Below are 20082 nucleotides of genomic sequence, written 5' to 3' on the forward strand. Positions count from 1 at the left end.
GAAGCGGCCGGCCCCGTCCGTCGGGCGTCTCGCCTGAGGCCGTCTCGCCTGAGGGCGCCGGCGGAACGCCTCCGAGGGCAGAGTGTTGGGCCTCGTCTTTAGGGCCCCGAGGGCGGGCCCCGGATCAGGAACAGCGGCGAGATCTCGCCCGGGTCGCGCTGCTTGGCAGGTGGATTCGAAGGGTGGTAGCAAGGACACCTGATGTGTTGTAACATTCACATTCAGTATTTCACATCAGTAAACCCTCTGTGGGTTCTGGAAACAGTGTAATACTAAGGCCAGAGAATAACCAAAGTTAGAGAATACACATGGCTTCCTCTTCTCCAAGAGAAGTTGCAGGGGTCTATTTTCCAAGAGAGAAACAGACAAAAGGGAGAGCAAAACAATAGGCTTAACCCTTCAAACCACGATACGTCTCACTTTACACCTACCTCTATAAAGATACGAAGCTGTGCTCTAGCACCCAATTCTACAAAGGTGGATGGAAAGTTTAAAACTGCCTATGAAAATACACCTCCCTCTAGTGGGTTTTCTTTTGACCATGTTTCATGTGGAGAAATTGCTTTATAAAGCTCAAAGCCAAGGCACCTAAGCACTCCAGTCTGAGTTGACAGCTCATGTCCATGCAGCTGGGTTGCCAAGCACTATGGGGCTGCAAGGGTGCCACATCACCAAGACCAAAATTCTGATCCCACCCATAAATCTGTGCAGCAAAGATGTGCATTAAGCAATACAAGCTCCAACTTCATAACCATGGTAGCAGTTATGAAGAGTTCAGGGTATGGGAATCACAGTTAACATCTTATTTTTGCTTTCAATGCTTGTGTCTTACCTTTATTAAAGGTGTTACAGAACAACAGTGAGAACATGCCAGTCTGCTAGCAGAGAAAAGTTAACAGTGATAGAGAATGAGGGAGAGAGCATACAAGCAACTTGTTTACAAAACAGTTGAGTTGTTATTTTTTTGTTAGAAAAGTGATTCTGATTTAATAAGACAAACTGCCTCTGGGGGATACTAAAAATACATTTCTTCTGCAAGCAATATCAAGATTTTGCTTCAAACTCTTGGAAACTGTTTGGAAAAAAATAAAATATCACTGTTCTTCCAGGAACTTTCTTCCTTTTTGGATAGCTGGCCACATAGGACTTCCATAGCTTATGGAGAAATCAGGAGGTCTTTCACCAAACACCAGTAAGCTTCTCTTTCCACAGCAGCATTGGGAGAAAAATCTTTACCTTGCTCAAATGCACCAAAGTACACAATCTAAAAAATCTACAGCTGTAGATTTGATTCTCTGAACATATTCTAGTTTTCATTTTACAGCAAAACCAGTCCAAAAAACAGAGAAGTTAGTTTACTTGGCTTCAGAGGACCTTTACACAATGAGGCAAATGTCACTAGTTCTGCACTTTAAAGATACAGGGGGAAGAAGTTTTACTCATCCATCATACCTTTTATTTTCTAACATCAGTATGTGATCATCTGTAAGGAAGTTGCAGGATAACAACTGAGGAACATAACAGCTGCACTTTACAGATTAACAGCCACAAAAATAGAAAGCAACTATACAATCTCTGGGTTTCACAAAACTATTTTCCTTTGTAACACTTGACGCAACAAGATTAACTGCAACAAGTGAAGCTACATCTGTAAAGTGCTGTTTTCATTGGAAGTGGCTAAAAAAGCACAACTACAACAGATTTGGGTATTTGGTGGTTAGATTGTCGATGTCCGCCAAATCTTTCAGGCTCTGTGTTTTTTGATGAAATTGATGAGCCCATTTGTTGAGCTATCATGGGATGTCACTGGAGCATCTGACTCCAGTTCAGGCTCAATTTTCTTGGCAAGTTGTTTTCCAAGCTCAACTCTGCATTTATAAAAGCAGGGGAAGAAAGAAAAAAAACACAACATTAGTGCTAACAACTTACAGTATTTATTCTCAGCCATTGATGTTAAAAATAAGTGCCAGTAAGAAGTGACCGGACAGTGAACACTACAATGAATGTTTTTCCCTTCACAAATTCCTGACAAAGTCCATATTATTCAAGTCAGTGCCACTCATGAACAACTGGCATTCTCACAGCTGCTTAGCCAAACAGACACCTCTCAGATTACAGCATGTCTAAAGAAAAAGTTCTGTTGTAGAAATTAGAGTTTTTCCTCCTTCAGTAGTCATTGGTGTCATACAGTCTGCCCCAATGCAGAATGTGTTCAGCTTGCCACTGTTCACTGTTGCACAGGACATCAGAGTATTGGTTTGTAGCACTGAGACAACAAGCAAGAGCTGAGTTGCAGGCCTGGAAGCCTTCCCCAGCTGTAGTCACAGCAGGCAGTGTGCTGTGCAGGGGTTACAGCCACACAGGGCAAGAACCTGTCTGCATATTCCAGCAGCTGCAAGAAACTAGGCTGCTTCTACCACATCCTCACCTTCCATAGCTTTGGATGCCATTCTAGATTTTGAGGTGTTGTGGTTAAAGCTGTACTTACTCCCATCTCACTCCTGATTTCAGAGTTTATTTCAGACATTAGCTTTTATTAGTCTTCCATGTTCAGTTTCTACTACAAAATTTTAAATAACTTGCTGTGGTGGCATAGCTCTAAGGCAACACGTACAAAAACCTACCCTTTGGACTTCAAGAAGAGAGCTTGCTTACTGGAAACTGCTATTCTAGGCCTGTAGAATAAACTTGTTCTTCTAAATAATTCCTCACAGCATAGGTAGATTTCACCTGAAAAAATCTTCTTGTCTTCCCAATCTCTCTTCTGCCTAAGTCTTTGTACATTATTTTGTATAGTTACTACTACAGATTAAAAAGAATCTGATTAGCTCCTGATTAAATCTTCCATTTTTAAGTGACAGTGACAAACTCCTCAAAGCTGCTGGTCTCCATGTGGAGCTCTTCCATGAACCTTAGTCACAGGTTCATTAAACCTAGGGCTACTATACAAGAATGTTCTTGGCAGGTGTTTTCATGTATCTCCAGTAGAGGAAAATTAAGAGGTGTTCAGTATCTTGATTAACAGATGCCATGAAAAGTGCCCACTAAACTTTTCTAGAGTTAAATAATTCTTCCCCTGCCCCTTCTGTAAAGGAAATAATTTTCCCTTTCTAACTTAGCCTGCTTAACAACTTTTACTAATTTACCACTGCCTCTTTTGATTAAAAAATACTATGGACAAACTTAGTGAAGGACCTTTGGTGAAGTGGTGTCTACAAAGTCATTATGCATGGCTGGACAATACATGGCTACTTATCCCCAGAAAATCTGTTTTCATTTCAAACTGTCCTATGATCATTACCACCAAGTATAACACTTTTTTCCATTGTCTTAAGTCATGACATATTAAGGCATACCACAGTCAATAAATATACAAGAAACAGATCAAGGAGACTTACCCCCACTGGTCATAACTGTTAATATCCCAGACAGTTCCTTGAACAAATATCTTGTGCTCATACATGGCTACAAGCAGAAAAAGATTTATCAATAAACTTCACCAGAAAGCCTTAATAAGCATTCGCAGATGAGAAATTTACTTACCAATGATGGCTCCCAGAGTGAAGGGGTTGAGTTTTGTAAACACAATGGAATTGGTTGGTCGATTTCCCTCAAAGACCTTTCAAAACAAGAGTTACACTGTTACCTAGTATGTTGCAAAACTCCTATCAGAAAACTGCAGTTTATATTTTCCTTATAGCTCACACTGGACTACTTGTCTTAGCACCAAATACAAAATCCTGACAGCTTTAAAGGCTAATTGTATCCTTTTCCTGTTTTATTATGAATATTATAATGACAAAAACATTATCTCCAAGCAGCATTACTAGCTACTATGGGCTCCAGGAAGCAAAACGCAGGTCGCTATCCCAAAGGCAGTGATGAGATGGCCCATCTTTTCTGAAATGTCTCAAAAGGCTTCCAGATCAGCACACTTTAGCAAGAGTGCCATTCACAGGCTGCTCCACATGACCTGCCAAGGTACAAGCTTTACCACAGCCTTCACGCTCAGGACACTAGCACTCTAAGGCCACCGGAGGGCACTGCCCCACTAACAAACTCCAGCGGGCTGCAGAACGCCTCAGCACCACAGCCTCCACCTACAGGAAAGCTATCAAGCACCAAAGCCTGGTTACCTTATGGGGAAGGAGCTTCTCCAGAGCATCTCCACTCAGTCCTGCTGCTTGAAGTTCCTTACGAGCTTCATCAGCAGTCTTTCCTTTCATCAAGGCCTCAGTCTGAGCAAGGAAGTTGGCCAAAAGTATCTAGCAAGCAGAAATAAACATCCACTCAAACTACTGTTTCCTTACCTGGAGTAGCAATACCTAGTGCTTGAATCTAGACCTTGACCCCGTCTAGAGTGAGGACTCAACTGCTTGTAACACTACAGCAGTAAAATGTGCAGTAGTTTAAGCTGCATAATAGCTGCTATTATCTTTTACGTTAGAGTGTCAAGAGACTTGATTAGTATTTTAAGAGTGCATGTACCCAAAGACAGACAGGACTGTTTTGCAGAATTCTGCCCCAGCTGAACCTGACAAGCCTCCCTGTGAGAAGAGAGAAGCTAGGATTTCACATAGCCCTTCCACCTGGTAGAATCTATACTTTTACCTCATGGTCTACTATATGCACAGAAAGCAAGGTGCAAAGATTAGTCAGAGGTAACCAACTAAGATGTACTTACTCTATATGGAGGGAAATCCCCCACAGCATACCATATACCAGTCCCCACCCATTAGGAGTTGTTCTTAGTTTCCTATTCCCTGCCTAATGTTAGATTGTAGATTCGTGTGTGGTTTTGTCCTGTTACACTGAAGATAAATTATTATAGCTATAGCCAAATGAAACCTTTTACCTCCTCCTTTTGTAAAGTCACATTCCAAAACTTTCACCTGTACTTGGTGTTACTTGACAAAAAATTACTTCTATGCAATTTAAATAGGACTTGTAATCTGAAATAACAAGATTTGATAGTGAAGAAAACTTCATAGAATTTTTTTTCTGAAATATGAAATAGTAGCCCTGGACAGGTTTCCACCTTCAGAATTAAAAAAAGTGTTAGACATGATTCACTGAAAATCTTCATAGAGTTTTTTTTCTGAAATATGTAGTAGCCCTGGACAGGTTTCCACCTTCAGAATTAAAAAAAAGTGTTAGACATGATTCACTGAAAATCCTTAGCTGCATGATACATTAAACTAAAAACACTGGACTGGTTAGTAAACATCTACATGTAGAAGGCTATCACCCTAACTATGCTACTATACTCAGAAAATTGTCCTGGTTTAAGACTTGCAGCAACAACTGAGGAAGTTTTCAATAGCTCTGAGAATTTGCTTCTTCCTGTTCTAAAACTATTACACTCCCTACAATTCCTACAAGGAATGTTTTCTCAATTGCTCAACACTTTCCAGACTCAGCAGACCAACAGGCCAAACCATTATCTGCCTCAGGAACTGCAGCTGCAATTTCTTAAAGAACAAAAATACCACTGTATTAATATAATGCATATAATCTGTAACTATAAATTAGTTATTTTCAAACCTGTTGTGAGTCTTCAGAGCCTGTGTGTATAGTTTTAAAAGGACATTTAGAAATCCTGCACACTACAACACTGAATAAGCTTCAGTGCCTTCAGCTGCAAGAAAATATGAGTGCCCTGACAAAGAACTTGTTACCTTGTGATGCAAACCATTTCTGACTGGATGCTGGGTCTGGACTGGGATCAGAAAGTCACAGGGAATCATGCGAGTTCCTATAAGAAAAGCTATGTTAACCCTGCAACAGGAAAATCTTAAATTCACACCCCATCTTCAGAGTTACTGGAAGACTCAGTCACTTTTAAAAGCTTTTTCATAAAAAAGTTGTGGTTTTTTTAAAAAAGCTTTTTTCATTAACAGCCAGGAGAAGTAACAATAAAGCTCTGAAGTTTCAGCTTGTTGACACTCCTTATGGTAGAGTTAAAACCTGCACCTTGTAGCCTTCAAAAGCCACTCAAGAACACCATGGCAATATGATGCTAGGTTAGATAAGAATCCATCCTCTAAATCAGTGTCAATTCTGCAGACTCTTGAAGCTTTGCAGCCATTCAGAACTCCAGGAGGTATTGAATAGTTTCAGTTTACCTTGATGAATGAGCTGGTAAAAAGCATGCTGCCCATTGGTGCCAGGCTCTCCCCATACAATAGGGCCAGTGTTGTAGTCCACCCGAGAGCCTTTCTTGGTAATGTATTTGCCATTAGATTCCATATCACCCTAGAAGAAGGGAAGGGCAGAATCACCTTTCTCGCAGAACCACAGTATCAGTACAGGTTTCTATACATACTTCAGCTGTGAGTGCTGCTTGTCTATAGATATTTCATAGGTATCAGGGATACAGCTGCATAATTTATAGACATCAAGATAATGGAGGTGTAGGAAAAAAAAGCTTGAAATTAACTGAGCAAATAAACTGTTATCCATATTGGCACCAGGTTCCTTAGCCCTTGATGACATGAATTTAAGGGACTGTAATTTTAACCTAGAAATATGCATTCAGGTTCTAGAACCTGACCAGAAGCACACCTACCAACTTGATTCTTAAAACCTACAGTCTGCCCGAGCCTCACCTGCTGGAAGTAGGCAGCGAAGCGGTGCATGTACTGGTCATAGGGCAGAAGGGCGTGGGTTTCACAGCCATAGCAGTTTATGTACCAGACTCCCAGCATGGCCAACAGGACAGGCATGTTCTTCTCCAGAGGGGCAGTACGGAAGTGATTATCCTGCATGACAAAGGGAAAATACACTTTTAATAAAGCAACTGTCATCCCGCACAAATCTGGAACTGGTTTTGTTGTTCTGATGCAGGGAGGGCATCTCCAGCACAGTCCTTTTACAGGTATCGAGACAGGAAGCTGAACTTTGGAAACCACCCCACCTGCAGCGACCTTACTAACAAGCATTAAGAGAAGCATATCTGGAAGAGGCATCCCACACTCACCATCCAGTGGGCTCCTGCAAGCAGGTTCTCAAAGTTGTCAAAACCTAACAACAGAAAAAAGTCAATTTACTATGACAACTCAAGTTTGATTTGTCTTGTAGGTAAAACTGTAAAACAGTTGAGATTGCTTGCATGCAGTGAAGCTACCAGCTCCTAACTGAGTTAAGTTGCACTTTGATTTCTCCTGAAATTTCCATCCCCTAAGCCAGATATATTTATTTAGGATTAAAGCCTGAACTTCAGAGCAAGTCCAACTTCATGAAACATACTTCAAAAGCCTTTGCTTAAAATCTCCATTCAGGTAGAATGAGCAACCTAAATGAAAAGCATTAAAATGATGCTCTCTATTAAAGGCTACATAGTTTTCAGCAAGTTTGGACACCTAGTCACTTCACAGCCATGGTGGTAGAAACATCCATAAAAAAACAGGGCAAGGCCAGTACAGCAGGGATTTCCACATTGGTGTGAGGAGAACCAGACTCAAGACACAAGCCAAAGTCTCAAAACTAAGTTCCACTGTTCCGTCCCTTAATTTACCTGATTTCTTTGCTCTAAAATTGGGTTATTTAAACCACCATTTTCACTAATGATTAGTTTAACACCATTCTTTCCTGCAAAGCCAGAAAGCCCAATTCTTATGTGGAAAAATGAAGGTGAAGTGTTTGGCAATCAAAGCAGGAGCTCTATGGTCTGAAGACAACCTTGGGAGATGGAGGTAAAACCAAGAAGTGCAAAGAGACTGGTGTGTCAGAGGTCAGCACCAGATCTGTCTGACAGCAGAGATGAACAATTTCTTCCAGCCAGAAGAGTAAAGTTCCTGGCTGAAGTTTGTTTTGCTGTTCATGTAGGTTTTTCTACACATGACAACTGCTCGTTATCATTCCAAAACCAACAGAACCAATGCTTTTGTTCTAAACTCAGTCTAAGGGAATTCTAGCTTTTATTTAGAAAAATTAATTACATTATGGTTTTAGACTTTATCTGAAAGAGGCAATGAGGAAACAAATGCAATGCTGCTGATCAGCCTGCTCATCAGGAAACAGTTCTTAGAGCAATTTCATATCAACTGTGTACTCCCTGCATTTGAGAATGCATCAGAAATGCCAATTTTCTAACAATACAATAAGAACATGGAGATCAATTTAGAGGGTCTGTTTGCTGCACAGTCAGCTGGAGAGAGCAGCAGCATTCCTCTATTATCAGGCCTAGATCAGGTACTGGGGACAATAGGAAGTAATGTGAGAAAGAGATAGTTAATGTTAAATGGAGCTCAAAATACAGAAGTGGAGATGTGATTTTGATGTTCAAAGTATACAGTCACAGAAACGAAATAACTTAATTCTTAAATAGTTTAGGAATGTCAGTAGCAAGGCCTGATTTTCAACACTGACATGGTTTTACCTAAATCAGGCACTTTTGGCTATACAAGTGACTACAGAGATACAGTTTGGCTATTTATGCCCAAGTATGTGTCATTTCTGAAACTGCATTTTGAGTACTAAAATCTCAGCATCTCTGTTGCATTAGAGATTGTTCTTCAGCATAAGCACTCAACACTCAGACCAGGCTGGACAAAGTGATATCTGTCCCAAATCTGACCCACAATCCACTACTGTTAATGCATTCTACAATTACATTCCTGAAGGCAATGGACTGATTCTTGGCATAGTTACATCACAGGAACACGTACCAATATGCAGGGCAATGGAGAGACCAATAGCAGACCACAGAGAGTAGCGGCCACCAACCCACTGGAAACAAGAGATTGGTTTAGACAGAAGTGCAAGGCTTTTATATTCCAACTTATTCAAACTATTAGGAAACAGCAGCATGTGTTTAGACTATTTTCAGCAAAATCACTATTCTTTCTGGTGATTATTAACTACACTTTATATGTTATGGTCAAGGAAATCTGCACCTTAGAGTAGCCCTTTAATAAATCCTTAATTATGAATTTTTTGAGACTTTGAAGTTGTCCTGCTTGTCCCATTTAAATAACATCTGTTGAAGCAGATTCCTGCATTAGTCCAGTTCACTTCCAAATGCTAAATTTGAAGCTTGTATGAACTGCTTTCCTAATATCACTCCTCTATAGGTAAAGTCTGCTCCAGCAAGACTCTGTCACTATCCAGGGAAAGGTAATGCTCTAGGTAATTTCTGAACAGCAGCTTTAAAATCTAGTTTGTCAGGCACAGAGTCAATGAGACATAAACCAACTCGTTTCTGATTAAAGGCCAAGACTAAGGGCAGTATACTTAAAATATGCATCTGTTACAAAATACCAAATTAGACTCCTGTTTCTGATGTTTGACCTTTACAGGCCTAGCTTATATACAGGAGACCTCAACAGTCAAATGTCACTGCTTATAATAACTACTTACATAGAGGAATAAGTTAAGACTTGTATCTCCTGTTACCCAACAGCTGAATAGACAGCCAAGAAAACAGAAGGCTCCTCTTCAGATGTTTAACTGCAAGATTTTAATGGAATGGCCAAGACAAGACTCTTGCTTGCCAGACATGTTCTCAATTTGCCTTTAGTTATGAGTTTTCAGATGTTTCAGTACAGAGACTACAACTATTATAATTTAGGTGTTTTGGCAGTTTCCTGACATATAGTTAGAATAATCCAGCTTGCTTCAGAAAATGCTAACAATTAACATCTACCACACAACATTAGACATTTACTTACATCCCAAAACTCAAACATGTTCTCTGTGTCAATTCCAAAGTCTTTAACTTTAGGCTAGAATAAAAAAACATGTAAAAGCACTGTAAGTAAAACCAACATTCTTAAAAAGCTTTGTCTAGCTAAGAAACACAAGTTTGGAAAATTATATATTTAATAGGTACATCATCTTTTCTTTTAAAAAATACATAGCATCCATCATAAAAAAAGTGTACTCTCATTTCCAGCAATCACTATTCAGTAGTCTCGAATAAAACCCATGGCATACACACATTTCCTGATCAATCCAAGTGGCAATACAGTTAGAAGGTGGACTGATATCTAGTTTACATTTAACAGAACCAAAATGGAAGAGAGGAACTTCACACCACAGTATCTGACAGCCTCAACTATTGCAGTCTTCTTTTAATTGCTGTTGATCTCCCCACTTCACACTTCCGCACAAGGCGCCACATCAGGGCGCATTATCCTCATCACACCTACAGATTATTCACACCAGCTACCTGCACCACTTCAGCACTCCAGGAGGCTACAGGAGTAACATTTGTTTACATAACTCTGTTCACACTCACTTAAGCAATTACAGGTAACAATAACAGCACAGCCATTTTAAGTGTAAGAGAGGCTGATTTCAGATTTAAAGCTTTGCAAATAAAGCACATACCTGTAATGAAGGTTTCTTCATACACCAGAAGCACTGCAGTAATTTTCAGAAAAAAAACCTATGCTTCCTTTCAAGAGGAAGGCTAACTACTGGTATTCAAAGAATAGTGTCTTAAAAAAATAGGCTTCCTTACTGGATTTTAAAATGAGGCCATCTTAAAGGTAAATATAGCAAATAAAATAGATTTATTATACTTACACCATTGGTAGACAAGGCAACAAAATGCTTGGCCACAGCTGAAGGCTTAAAAAAAATAAACAGATGATTAGATCCAGAATGCTAATTATTTTGATTTCTGGTGTGAACTGCTACCACTTACATTTAAACAAAATACCATTCATTATAATTTGTTATTTTTGCATCATCAACTTGCAATCATCTTATTCACATTCAGTGTGGGATTTGGCAGCATGCCTGCCTGAAGATAACATTTTGATAATATTCTCATGAAGCCCTCTGTAAGCAGTCACTACTTAGGGGCAGCACAGTTCAAGTATGTTACCAGTTTGGAACATCACTAGCACCACTTCAGAGCAGATGGAGTTTGCTGTACAAGTGCTACCTTTCCAACTAGGGTCAAAGATCATGGCAATTGGAATTACTGACAGACCTCAAGCTCCAGGGTAGACTTGGGTCTTTCATTAAGTGTTATGGTAAACAAAGCTGAGTTGTCTACAACAGTACTGTAAGAAGGAATTTCAAAGCCCAGCTTTCAAACTAAGTACAGCTATTCTGACTGGAACAGGTTAAACACCATCTTAGAGGTTAGAAATAGGAGAATGAGCCAAATACAAGGTTTCTATTCATAACACAGCCATCTGCCACAGAAATGTCAGCACATCATTTCAACCACACTTCATTTCTAGTTTTTAAAGATTCACCAAGAACTGGAAGGTAAAGCCACACAGACACCATATTTTTGGATTTCCTGTCAGTGGTCCACCAAATTATTAGCTGGCTCCAAGGCAAACACTACACTATTACTTAACAGGCAGGATTTGGGGGAACAATGCATGACAACTGTCTATAATAAAAACTAGTGGTCTTATCAGACCTAATAGCCTGTTACTAACCATGAAGCACTGAAATGCTCCATTTGCTGAGCTATACAGACTGTTCAGGCAGCTATTGGCTCTGCTCCAAAGCAGACAGGATGACCAGAGAGGAAACACAATGAAAAGCTGTTGCATTGTTACATAACCTAAACATTAGACTTACATCATTAGCAGCATGTAAGAACCACTCTTTGGCCGTTTCTGCATTGGTAATAGTTTCTTGGGTGGTGAAAGTCTGCACATTAGAAAACAATGAAGCACATTAAACACTATACATAAAGTTGAAACAAGTTCAAGCTGCTAAAACAACCTATGTTCCAGGTAATCAGAGTGAGTCTAGATGTTTGTAACAGACAGTTGCTGCCAGATTTCAGCAAACAGCAAGTTTATCAATCCAGTAGACTAGTGTTGCTAGATTTACTTATTTAGTTTAAAACTGGTACAGATCTGGAATTGGCATAATCATTCTCCAATTCCTACCTTCTCTCCCCAAAACTGTTATGCAAAACTTAAGATTTTCTATTTTAGTCTTTCACTTAATATGAAGCTTTTCCATTCAACTAAAAAGGAACTAATTGAGTATCAAAACACGATAATCTAGCTTAAAACAAGGTTTATCCTCTTGTTTTTTCAATGTCTACTTTTTCACGTAGGAACACTCATTTCTGCTAAGACTCTTGCCATAGTTTTGTTTTGCTGATTAGAGGAAAACCTTTTTCTGCTTTATGAAGTGTGTACAGAAGTTCAGTCATGCAGTTTTGCAAGTATCTACAACCATTCTGATTTACTCAGCCATCAAAATTTAGCTTTAAGGGGGAACACTAGATTCAACCCACTCTCATCTGATCCAGAAACACTTCATTATGAAACAGGCCTGTTATTGAAAAAAAAAAAAAAGCCACTCATCTTCTTTCAAATATATCCAATTATCTAACTACAGCCTGTCAAACAGAAATTAAGTGTTACTCTTTTAATTTCGCTGTCTTCTAAGCCTTTGAACCGCAATCCTTGAACTTAATTAACCAAAATGACCATCAGTATTACTTTGTGGAGTTTCCTTATTATTCCATAAGTTGTTTCTCAGCTGCAGTATCGCCAAGGTAAGATAATGAGCACCACCAAAGAGCATGGCCAGCAATACACACACGTTCATTTGTTGCAGATTGTCTTCAACAGCAAAAAAGTTCTACTGTGCTTTACAAATGGAGGCAACCCAAGTTACCCAACTATGGAGTTTGTCTTCATTGGTTTCCTCTGCTAAAGCAGAAGCATTCCTCAAAGGAAGATGGCAGCTAGCACATTTACAGAGTAAGTTATTAGCAAGGCAGGACTTAAAGGCAGCTATTAAGACTATATTCAGGAATAAATGTCATCTTATAAACTACCTGCAGACTATCTTTACCTCTTTGTAAGTAAGGAAGCTTAGTATTTATAGCACTCAAGGAACTTGGCATTTAAGTTTAGGTGAAGGTATTTTCTTACCACCCTAGAACAGAATGAGGATTCCCAAACTACATGCAGTTCATTAATGCAAAAAAACCAGAACACTGTTAACAAGTAACACTGTACCAATAACCAAAGACAAAAAGTGACCTGAAAGTAAGGAATGAGATGCCAAGATCTTCAATTTCAAAAAAATAGCTGAATAGGATTCCATCCACAGAGAAGTACAGTAAAATCAACTTCTGTGAATAAAGCTTGTGCCAACTGAGAAATACAACCTAGACAACAGGAAGTTACTTATGTATCTTGCTTGTGTAGGTTACATAGTTTTCAGTACTTGTCTACATCCCTAAGTATTTGAGTAGCATCAACACAAGCTTGTACTACAGGTTTAGAACAAATCACAACATGCCTGTTTAGAAATGGGATACACTACAAGTCCCTGATGTAGATCTTCCTGTGGACAGATGTCTATTCTGACCAAATCCTTTACAGTCAGGATAGTCACACCCTAGTACTTGTATTAAACATACCTTTGATGCAATAATGAAGAGCGTAGTGTCTGGTTTAAGCTCAGCCAGGGTTTTGGCTATATGAGTACCATCAATGTTGGATACAAACCAAACACGAGGGCCTCCCTTGGAATATGGTTTCAGGGCTTCAGTTACCATCAGAGGGCCCTGGATGGAAGCAACAAGTAGATTTTTTTTATCATTGCAAGCATGTACGCACACAAAAAGAGGTGGAAGATGTGTAGAAGTCAGAAGCTTACCAAGTCAGAGCCACCAATCCCAATGTTGACCACATCAGTGATGGCCTTTCCAGTGTAGCCCTTCCATTCACCACTACGGACTCTCTGTGACAAAAAAAATATTGCAATGACTATTTTATACTTAAAGTTAGTGATTCTAACACTGGAAATAGACTGTGTTTTCAGGCATTGTTTTAGAAAAGTATCTGAAGACTACTTTCAAGCCTCTAGACTTTAAAGCCTATGCTAAAGCTACCTTCTTAGACATTAGATTATGTCTAAGATAGCACTTCATTAAGTGATAGAAGCCTAATGCACATTTAAAAACACACTGTAAGATCAAACTCTGTGTGGACAGCTATAAAATTCACAACAGTATTGACAAAAGCATGAGAAATCAAGCTAAAAATGAAAAAACCTTGGGCAGTAAACTATTTATGATAAATATTTGAACCTGGAGGGATTCTTTAAGTGTCTTTAATTCGAACCAACTTTGCTAATTAAAATGGAAAACAATATATGAATAATTTCATTGAGATAAATTTATTGGCAAATGAAACATTTAAAAATCTCTTCTATTGCATGCATGTTTTGTATTAAGGTTTTTTTCTGGGCTTCACCTTGACAGCATATAGTACCAGTTTCTGCCCTATTCTTGCTGGTTTAAGTTACTGGGTGTTCTCACAAACAGAAGTACCATGATTAAGTAATATCAAAACACTGAATTCTGTCCATCATGTACCACCTATGGATTAAAAGTTCCAATCACAAATGGAATCTTTCTAGTGTCATGCACACTTCTACATACATTCCCCAATCCTAAAGACTTTTTTTTTCAAATCACCTGGTTATGGTGATCCTTGCTCTCCTTCCCTACAGATTTTTACATGAAAGCTTTGTTTTTCCAAACAGAAAAAATCCATTTTTAGCATACACTACTCCTGTAGCCTGCAGATGTTGCCACAGTTTTAAAATACCATCTACTAAGTGAGCTAACTGAAACAAGCATCTTTGTTAATCTTTCCAAAGAAACTGCTTAACATTACTTTTGTTTTGTAGAGAAGATACATCTGCATGAAAAGTGATATTCACAGGCTCTGATTATTGAAGCCATCTAGCTATAAGAGGGTGGCAACACTGAAAGCTCTTGTTTCACACTACCAAAATCTTAACCAGCTAAAAACTCTACAGTGGAAAACAGACCACTGAATTTCTGTGGCCATTCAATCCTTATCTTATCTGAAGAAACTACTATATTCAGACCAATTCATGTCAATTATTGTGGCTTGGGCATTTATCCATTAGGAACTGGATATTTTGTATAGGGTAACAAGTATGAGTTGGCAGTGATACTGGCCACTACCACCTCCCTAAAACTGCCAATAGGAACCAACCAGGTCCAGCTCCTCGGCCATGTTTAAAATGCACTAAAACCATTAGGTGGGCTTTTACCAATTAGTTTTATCACACAAATTTGGCTTTGTTAGAGTGGTCTGTGAAGTTCTTCAGAGCATGACCTCAACTGATCTGACAAATGCCTACATTTTAAAGATGTACAGAATTGAAGACCAATGTATTATATTTGAAGGTAATGGTTAACTGCTGTATTTAACTATGGAAGAAAAAAAAAAAACAACTGTCATGCTGCAAACAAGAGAATCTGACCTAGAACCAGACTTTTAAGAAACTGTTTAAGCAGAGCATAATCAAATTGCAAGTAAGCTGGGAGCTCAGCGAATCACACCAAAACCAGCTCCATCTCCAGGCTTGAGTCAGAACTATCATAAACCTCAAACAAATGCACATAAATTCCTGTGAGCCAGCCTACACTGGTAACCTTCACAGTACACATGTAATAACCTGGCTAGGTATAGAACAAAAAAAAAAAACAAACCTGTCATGCTGCAAACAATAGAATCAAGAGAATCTGACCTAGAACCAGACCTTTAAGAAACTGTTTAAGCAGAGCATAATCAAATTGCAAGTAAGCTGGGAGCTCAGCGAATCACACCAAAACCAGCTCCATCTCCAGGCTTGAGTCAGAACTATCATAAACCTCAAACAAATGCACAGAAATTCCTGTGAACCAGCCTACACTGGTACCCTTCACAGTACACATGTAATAGCCTGGCTAGGTATAGAACAAATATATGAAAAATAAGCCATGGTGGTACTTCATACCTGGCAGAAGTGTTTCATTTTGTCCAACACTTTGTTTACTTCTGGAACAACATCCTTCCCATCTACAAGTATTGGCTTGTTAGAACGATTTCTCAGAGCAACATGAAGCACAGCTCGGTTCTGAAACAAGAAGGCAAAAAAATCGGTGAAGCCGTCTCCACATTCTACCCAGGGGCCTCAGGTGCCTCATTCAGAAGGTGGTACCATCTTCAAGACTTAAAATTCCTGGATATTAACTGGAATTAGCAGAGCAGTAGTGTGTATGTGTATATACACACACTCATCACCAGCTATCTACATCGCTCTCTCACTTAAATTCATCAGTGCAGAGTGCTTACAAAACCATGTAATATGCAAAGTAAACAAATAGCTTCTTAGTTTACTTTGACAAGAAAGCTCAAAACCCCCTGAAAAGCATTTAATGATTGAGGTTCAGAATTCAGCACTACTAGTACTCAGTGATCTTAATTATTTTGGCACACTTCAGGTATACAAGGATGAAGTTTTTCCCTATTAATGATATTAAAGGAAGAGACAAGTATGTATTTAAATATTTGACAGAACACAAGTACAATAGCCACATTATTCTATCCACTGCCCACAATTAAATGTTCCCTGAAGACCAGCACAGCAGATATGTAGGTGGTAGTTGTGTTATGGGAGAAAACCAAATCTGTTAGCATATACCACATTATATTAATTCTCCAAAGTTATACACAAGACAAAGCACTGCAATCTGGCCTGTGATACAGCCATTCAGGTTCTCAACAGTTTTATTCCAGAATGAAGGCTTTAGTCAATAATAATGAGCAAATTAAAAAATTAGTCTGCTCTACCTCACTGTTCCTCACTACAGTGAGAAGTGCTGAGAAAAAAACAACACAGAAAATGAACTGCCAAGCTGTGTTTCAAATACCAAATGCTAATTCAAAAACAATCACATTCATGGTTACTGACTTCAAATAGAAAAAATCTTTTAGTTACCAATTCTTAACATGTAACCACTTAAATTTTGGGTGAACAGATGCAATTTTTTAGCAACCCTCAACCATGGAATCATGTATTTGGTAAATACTGCTCACTATCACACTTGAAGGAAGTTTTGTCTTGATCAGGAGAAGCAGTCATATTTGACTATGTCTACAGTCCAACAGAAGTATTTTCTAAACATTGTGTGGGCTATGAAGACTGTCCCCATAATGAGTGGTCAGGTATGAGTCACCTTGTGATGCACTTTGCACTGGACCAAGCTGCAAGTTTTAACTCATCTGGGACAAACACCTGGCAATGACATGCTTGGCTGCACTATGAAGAACTTCCACATAAGCACACACCATGTAGCCGATGCCTGCAGCACCACATACAGACAAGTCTTAAAGACTTAAGACAAATAGCTAAAATATGTTCTAAATCAGACAAGAGTAGCAGACAAGTAATTTCTTGTTGTTAAGCAGCTCTCTTCTGTCTTACTGCTTTAGGTTTATTCAGTCAATGGTGTTTGACAGCACCCTGTTCTTAAGGTATCACGACAGTTCCACATTGTCCAGAGGCTCATATTCCAGATCAAAACCAATTTGCTTTGGTATTCCATATAAACAAAATTAAACCAAATCAAATTCCAAGTCAATTTCTGACTGTAGATGAGAAACAGCCCGATAATATTTCTAGACTCATCATGCAGGTAATTGCTACATAAAGTTGCTGTATCAAGACAGTAGAAAAACAAATGGCTAGCACCAGAAGCCAAAGACATTAGAGTTTGATACTGTTGTGATTCCTGTAAAAATAGCAGCTGAAGTCTTCTCAGAGAGAAGCAATGTTTGCTGTCATGTAGACAATGAAGAGTAACTCCATTACATATGGCCAGAAATGGGCTAACCCTATAATAATTTGTGTCACATGAGGCTAGTGAGGCAATATCTGAGGAAAAAATCCTCCAGGTAGATTTAAGACTTTTTGCCCTCTTTTCCTGCTTCCTTTTTTCACTAGCTAGGATTACAACTGAGTTAGGGGCATCAACAGAGAAAGAAAGGGAACCATTTCTCCAGGGAAGCTCCATCTGTTTGTGCATTTTTACAAACATGGAACACTCACAAATAATACGATGTCCAACTGCTGAGTTACTCTGCTTAAGCAAACACCTTGTGCAACAGCTAAATTAGTCAATAACAGAGTCAAAAAAAATACTGATTTCTGTGAATTTACCTATACTAAATAGCCTTTAATATTTATTTTAGCAGACTAACAAAACACACTGTAGTGTTGCATTTCAATCCTATTTCTACTTTCACAACAAAGGTACAGTTGGTTTCCTGTATGTTTTAGTGAAAATTTAACCATAATTACAACCTTTAGATCTACAAAAACAGGAAGATACTTACCCTCTTACTGAAATAGGTAGCCAACTTCCCAAGACTGTTTACAGTCTCTACTGTTAGACATACCCAAAGATAGGTAGCATCAACAACCCAAAAACAGATAGTCTTATACAATCCTCACTAAAACTTTGTAGGCACTTTACTAAGCTGTATGAACACTGACATTAGGCAAAAGCATGTAAGGGATACCTGGAATGCAATACTCTGCTCCATGCCCTTTGGAAGATTAACTCATCTTCCTCTCCACAAAAGAGAGGATGAGAAAAAAAATATATATCACTGAAATTTTAAATAAAAAAAAAAATCAACGTGTTGAAGGGAGGATTGAACAGCTTTATTCAAATGTTTTCCTCTGTCTTTCTGTCAGAGCTGTTAAAATTTCTCATTTAAGTAGTGCAGCAAACATTGCTACCACTCACTAGTTCAGAGTAGAAATTAGAGTAAGTTTTTTCGGCACAACTGCAGAAAAAGAACTATGGACAAAAATAGCCTTACCTCAGTGAAATTGATCTTCTCTCCACTGAACATGCGCTCTCTGGCACTTTCCACACCCCTTGACTTTGCCTGAGAAATGTAAAAATAGATTCCTCTTAAAAATAGTAGGAAACCAACATGCACTACAAAGGTCCAGCTACATTAAAGACCGTGAGTATTTACCACATGAGAGTGAAACAAAAATTATTATATTAAAAGCACCACTAGATTCTAGCTTAAAAATTTATTCTCTTATTTTTATGCAAGTATTTTTACGCAGATTATTTCCTTAAAAGATTACATAGTGACACGTGTTGAATGACCAAGATGCAATAAATCCATCTTAATTAGTTTCACCTTGTCATACGGCTACAGGATTCATTAATGATTCTTTGCACAAGGTTAGAATTTCTTTTAAAAAGCCCAGTCTGAGAAGTAGCAAAAGTAATTCTGCTATGGCTATTTTTGCTAGTTCCTTCCTTTTCAAAATTCTGTGTCTTATCTGGTCTGCCTAAGCCCTTGGCTGAACCAATAAGTAAGGAAGGGTTGTAAATATGGACACCATGCTAAATTGAAATAAATTACAAAAGCTTCTTTCTTAAAATACAACCAACTGCAAAGGAATCTCAAAACCAACACTGTAAGACATATCAAGTGTTGTTCCAACTGCAGGTATAGAAGATAGGACCTTCTCTTACAACTTGATATGAAACTCACTTATTTTACTGCAGACCTCAGTATCAGTCCCATATGCCAGCTGGTCTGTTACACAGGCAAAAATATTTTCAATAAGCACAAGAAACAGATCTGCACATTGAAAAAATAGCCTTGTACCTTGGGGCTAGAGCACAATGCAAGACTTTGAACAGTGGCAAGATTTGTACACAGATGCCTTTTAACTTGATGGTCTCTAAAATTCAGAGCTAAACTCATATAAATAATGCTAGAATAAGCAGTACAGGTAAAAGTTAACTTTAAAAAAAATATTTGGTTCCTTAAAACAACATTTGCAAGACTTACCAGTTCCATCAGCATTTTCATCACATCTTCTGTAACAAGGTTCTTTGAATAATCCAGTAAGATATCCCCATGATCACTATTCAGGGTCAAGCTGTCAAAACAGATTGTTTAATCACACATTCCTGAAGAGTGATTAACAAGACAATGCTAACTCGTCTATAGATGACAAAATAATTGGGATTCTAATTATACTAAGTTAGTAAAAGACAACCTGAAGGATTGGTCTGCCCCATAAGTTTCATGAAATGGTTTTCAGCAAGGTAAATTGTAGTGACCACTTTATGCTTGTTAAAAAGTCCACATACAATGAAGTATATTTAACGCGGTTGGACAATCACGTTCCTTTTTCAACAAGCCATTGGCATTCTCTAGCTATAATTAGCATTTTTCTCATATAGCATAGGTAAAAAGCTTAGCACATTCTTTGCTGCTAGAAAGTTACACCATC

The 20082-nt window shown here is 38.5% G+C and overlaps 1 protein-coding gene across 1 annotated transcript; it reads right to left on the minus strand.

The window, feature by feature from the left end:
• Positions 1-1405: 1405 nt before the first annotated feature.
• GPI (glucose-6-phosphate isomerase) lies at positions 1406-19725 on the minus strand (the record flags this gene model as incomplete). Its single annotated transcript, XM_008943296.1, has 17 exons — positions 1406-1868; positions 3399-3465; positions 3544-3619; positions 4137-4265; positions 5679-5755; positions 6126-6255; positions 6609-6761; positions 6980-7023; positions 8670-8730; positions 9672-9725; positions 10531-10575; positions 11551-11622; positions 13364-13510; positions 13603-13686; positions 15763-15882; positions 18636-18704; positions 19635-19725. Coding segments are annotated over 17 exons (1543 nt in total), but the record flags the coding sequence as incomplete, so codon positions are not given.
• Between the last annotated feature and the right edge of the window lie 357 nt (positions 19726-20082).

Source organism: Merops nubicus, unplaced genomic scaffold (genome assembly GCF_000691845.1).
Source record: "Merops nubicus isolate BGI_N331 unplaced genomic scaffold, ASM69184v1 scaffold867, whole genome shotgun sequence".
NCBI classification, from domain to species: domain Eukaryota; kingdom Metazoa; phylum Chordata; class Aves; order Coraciiformes; family Meropidae; genus Merops; species Merops nubicus.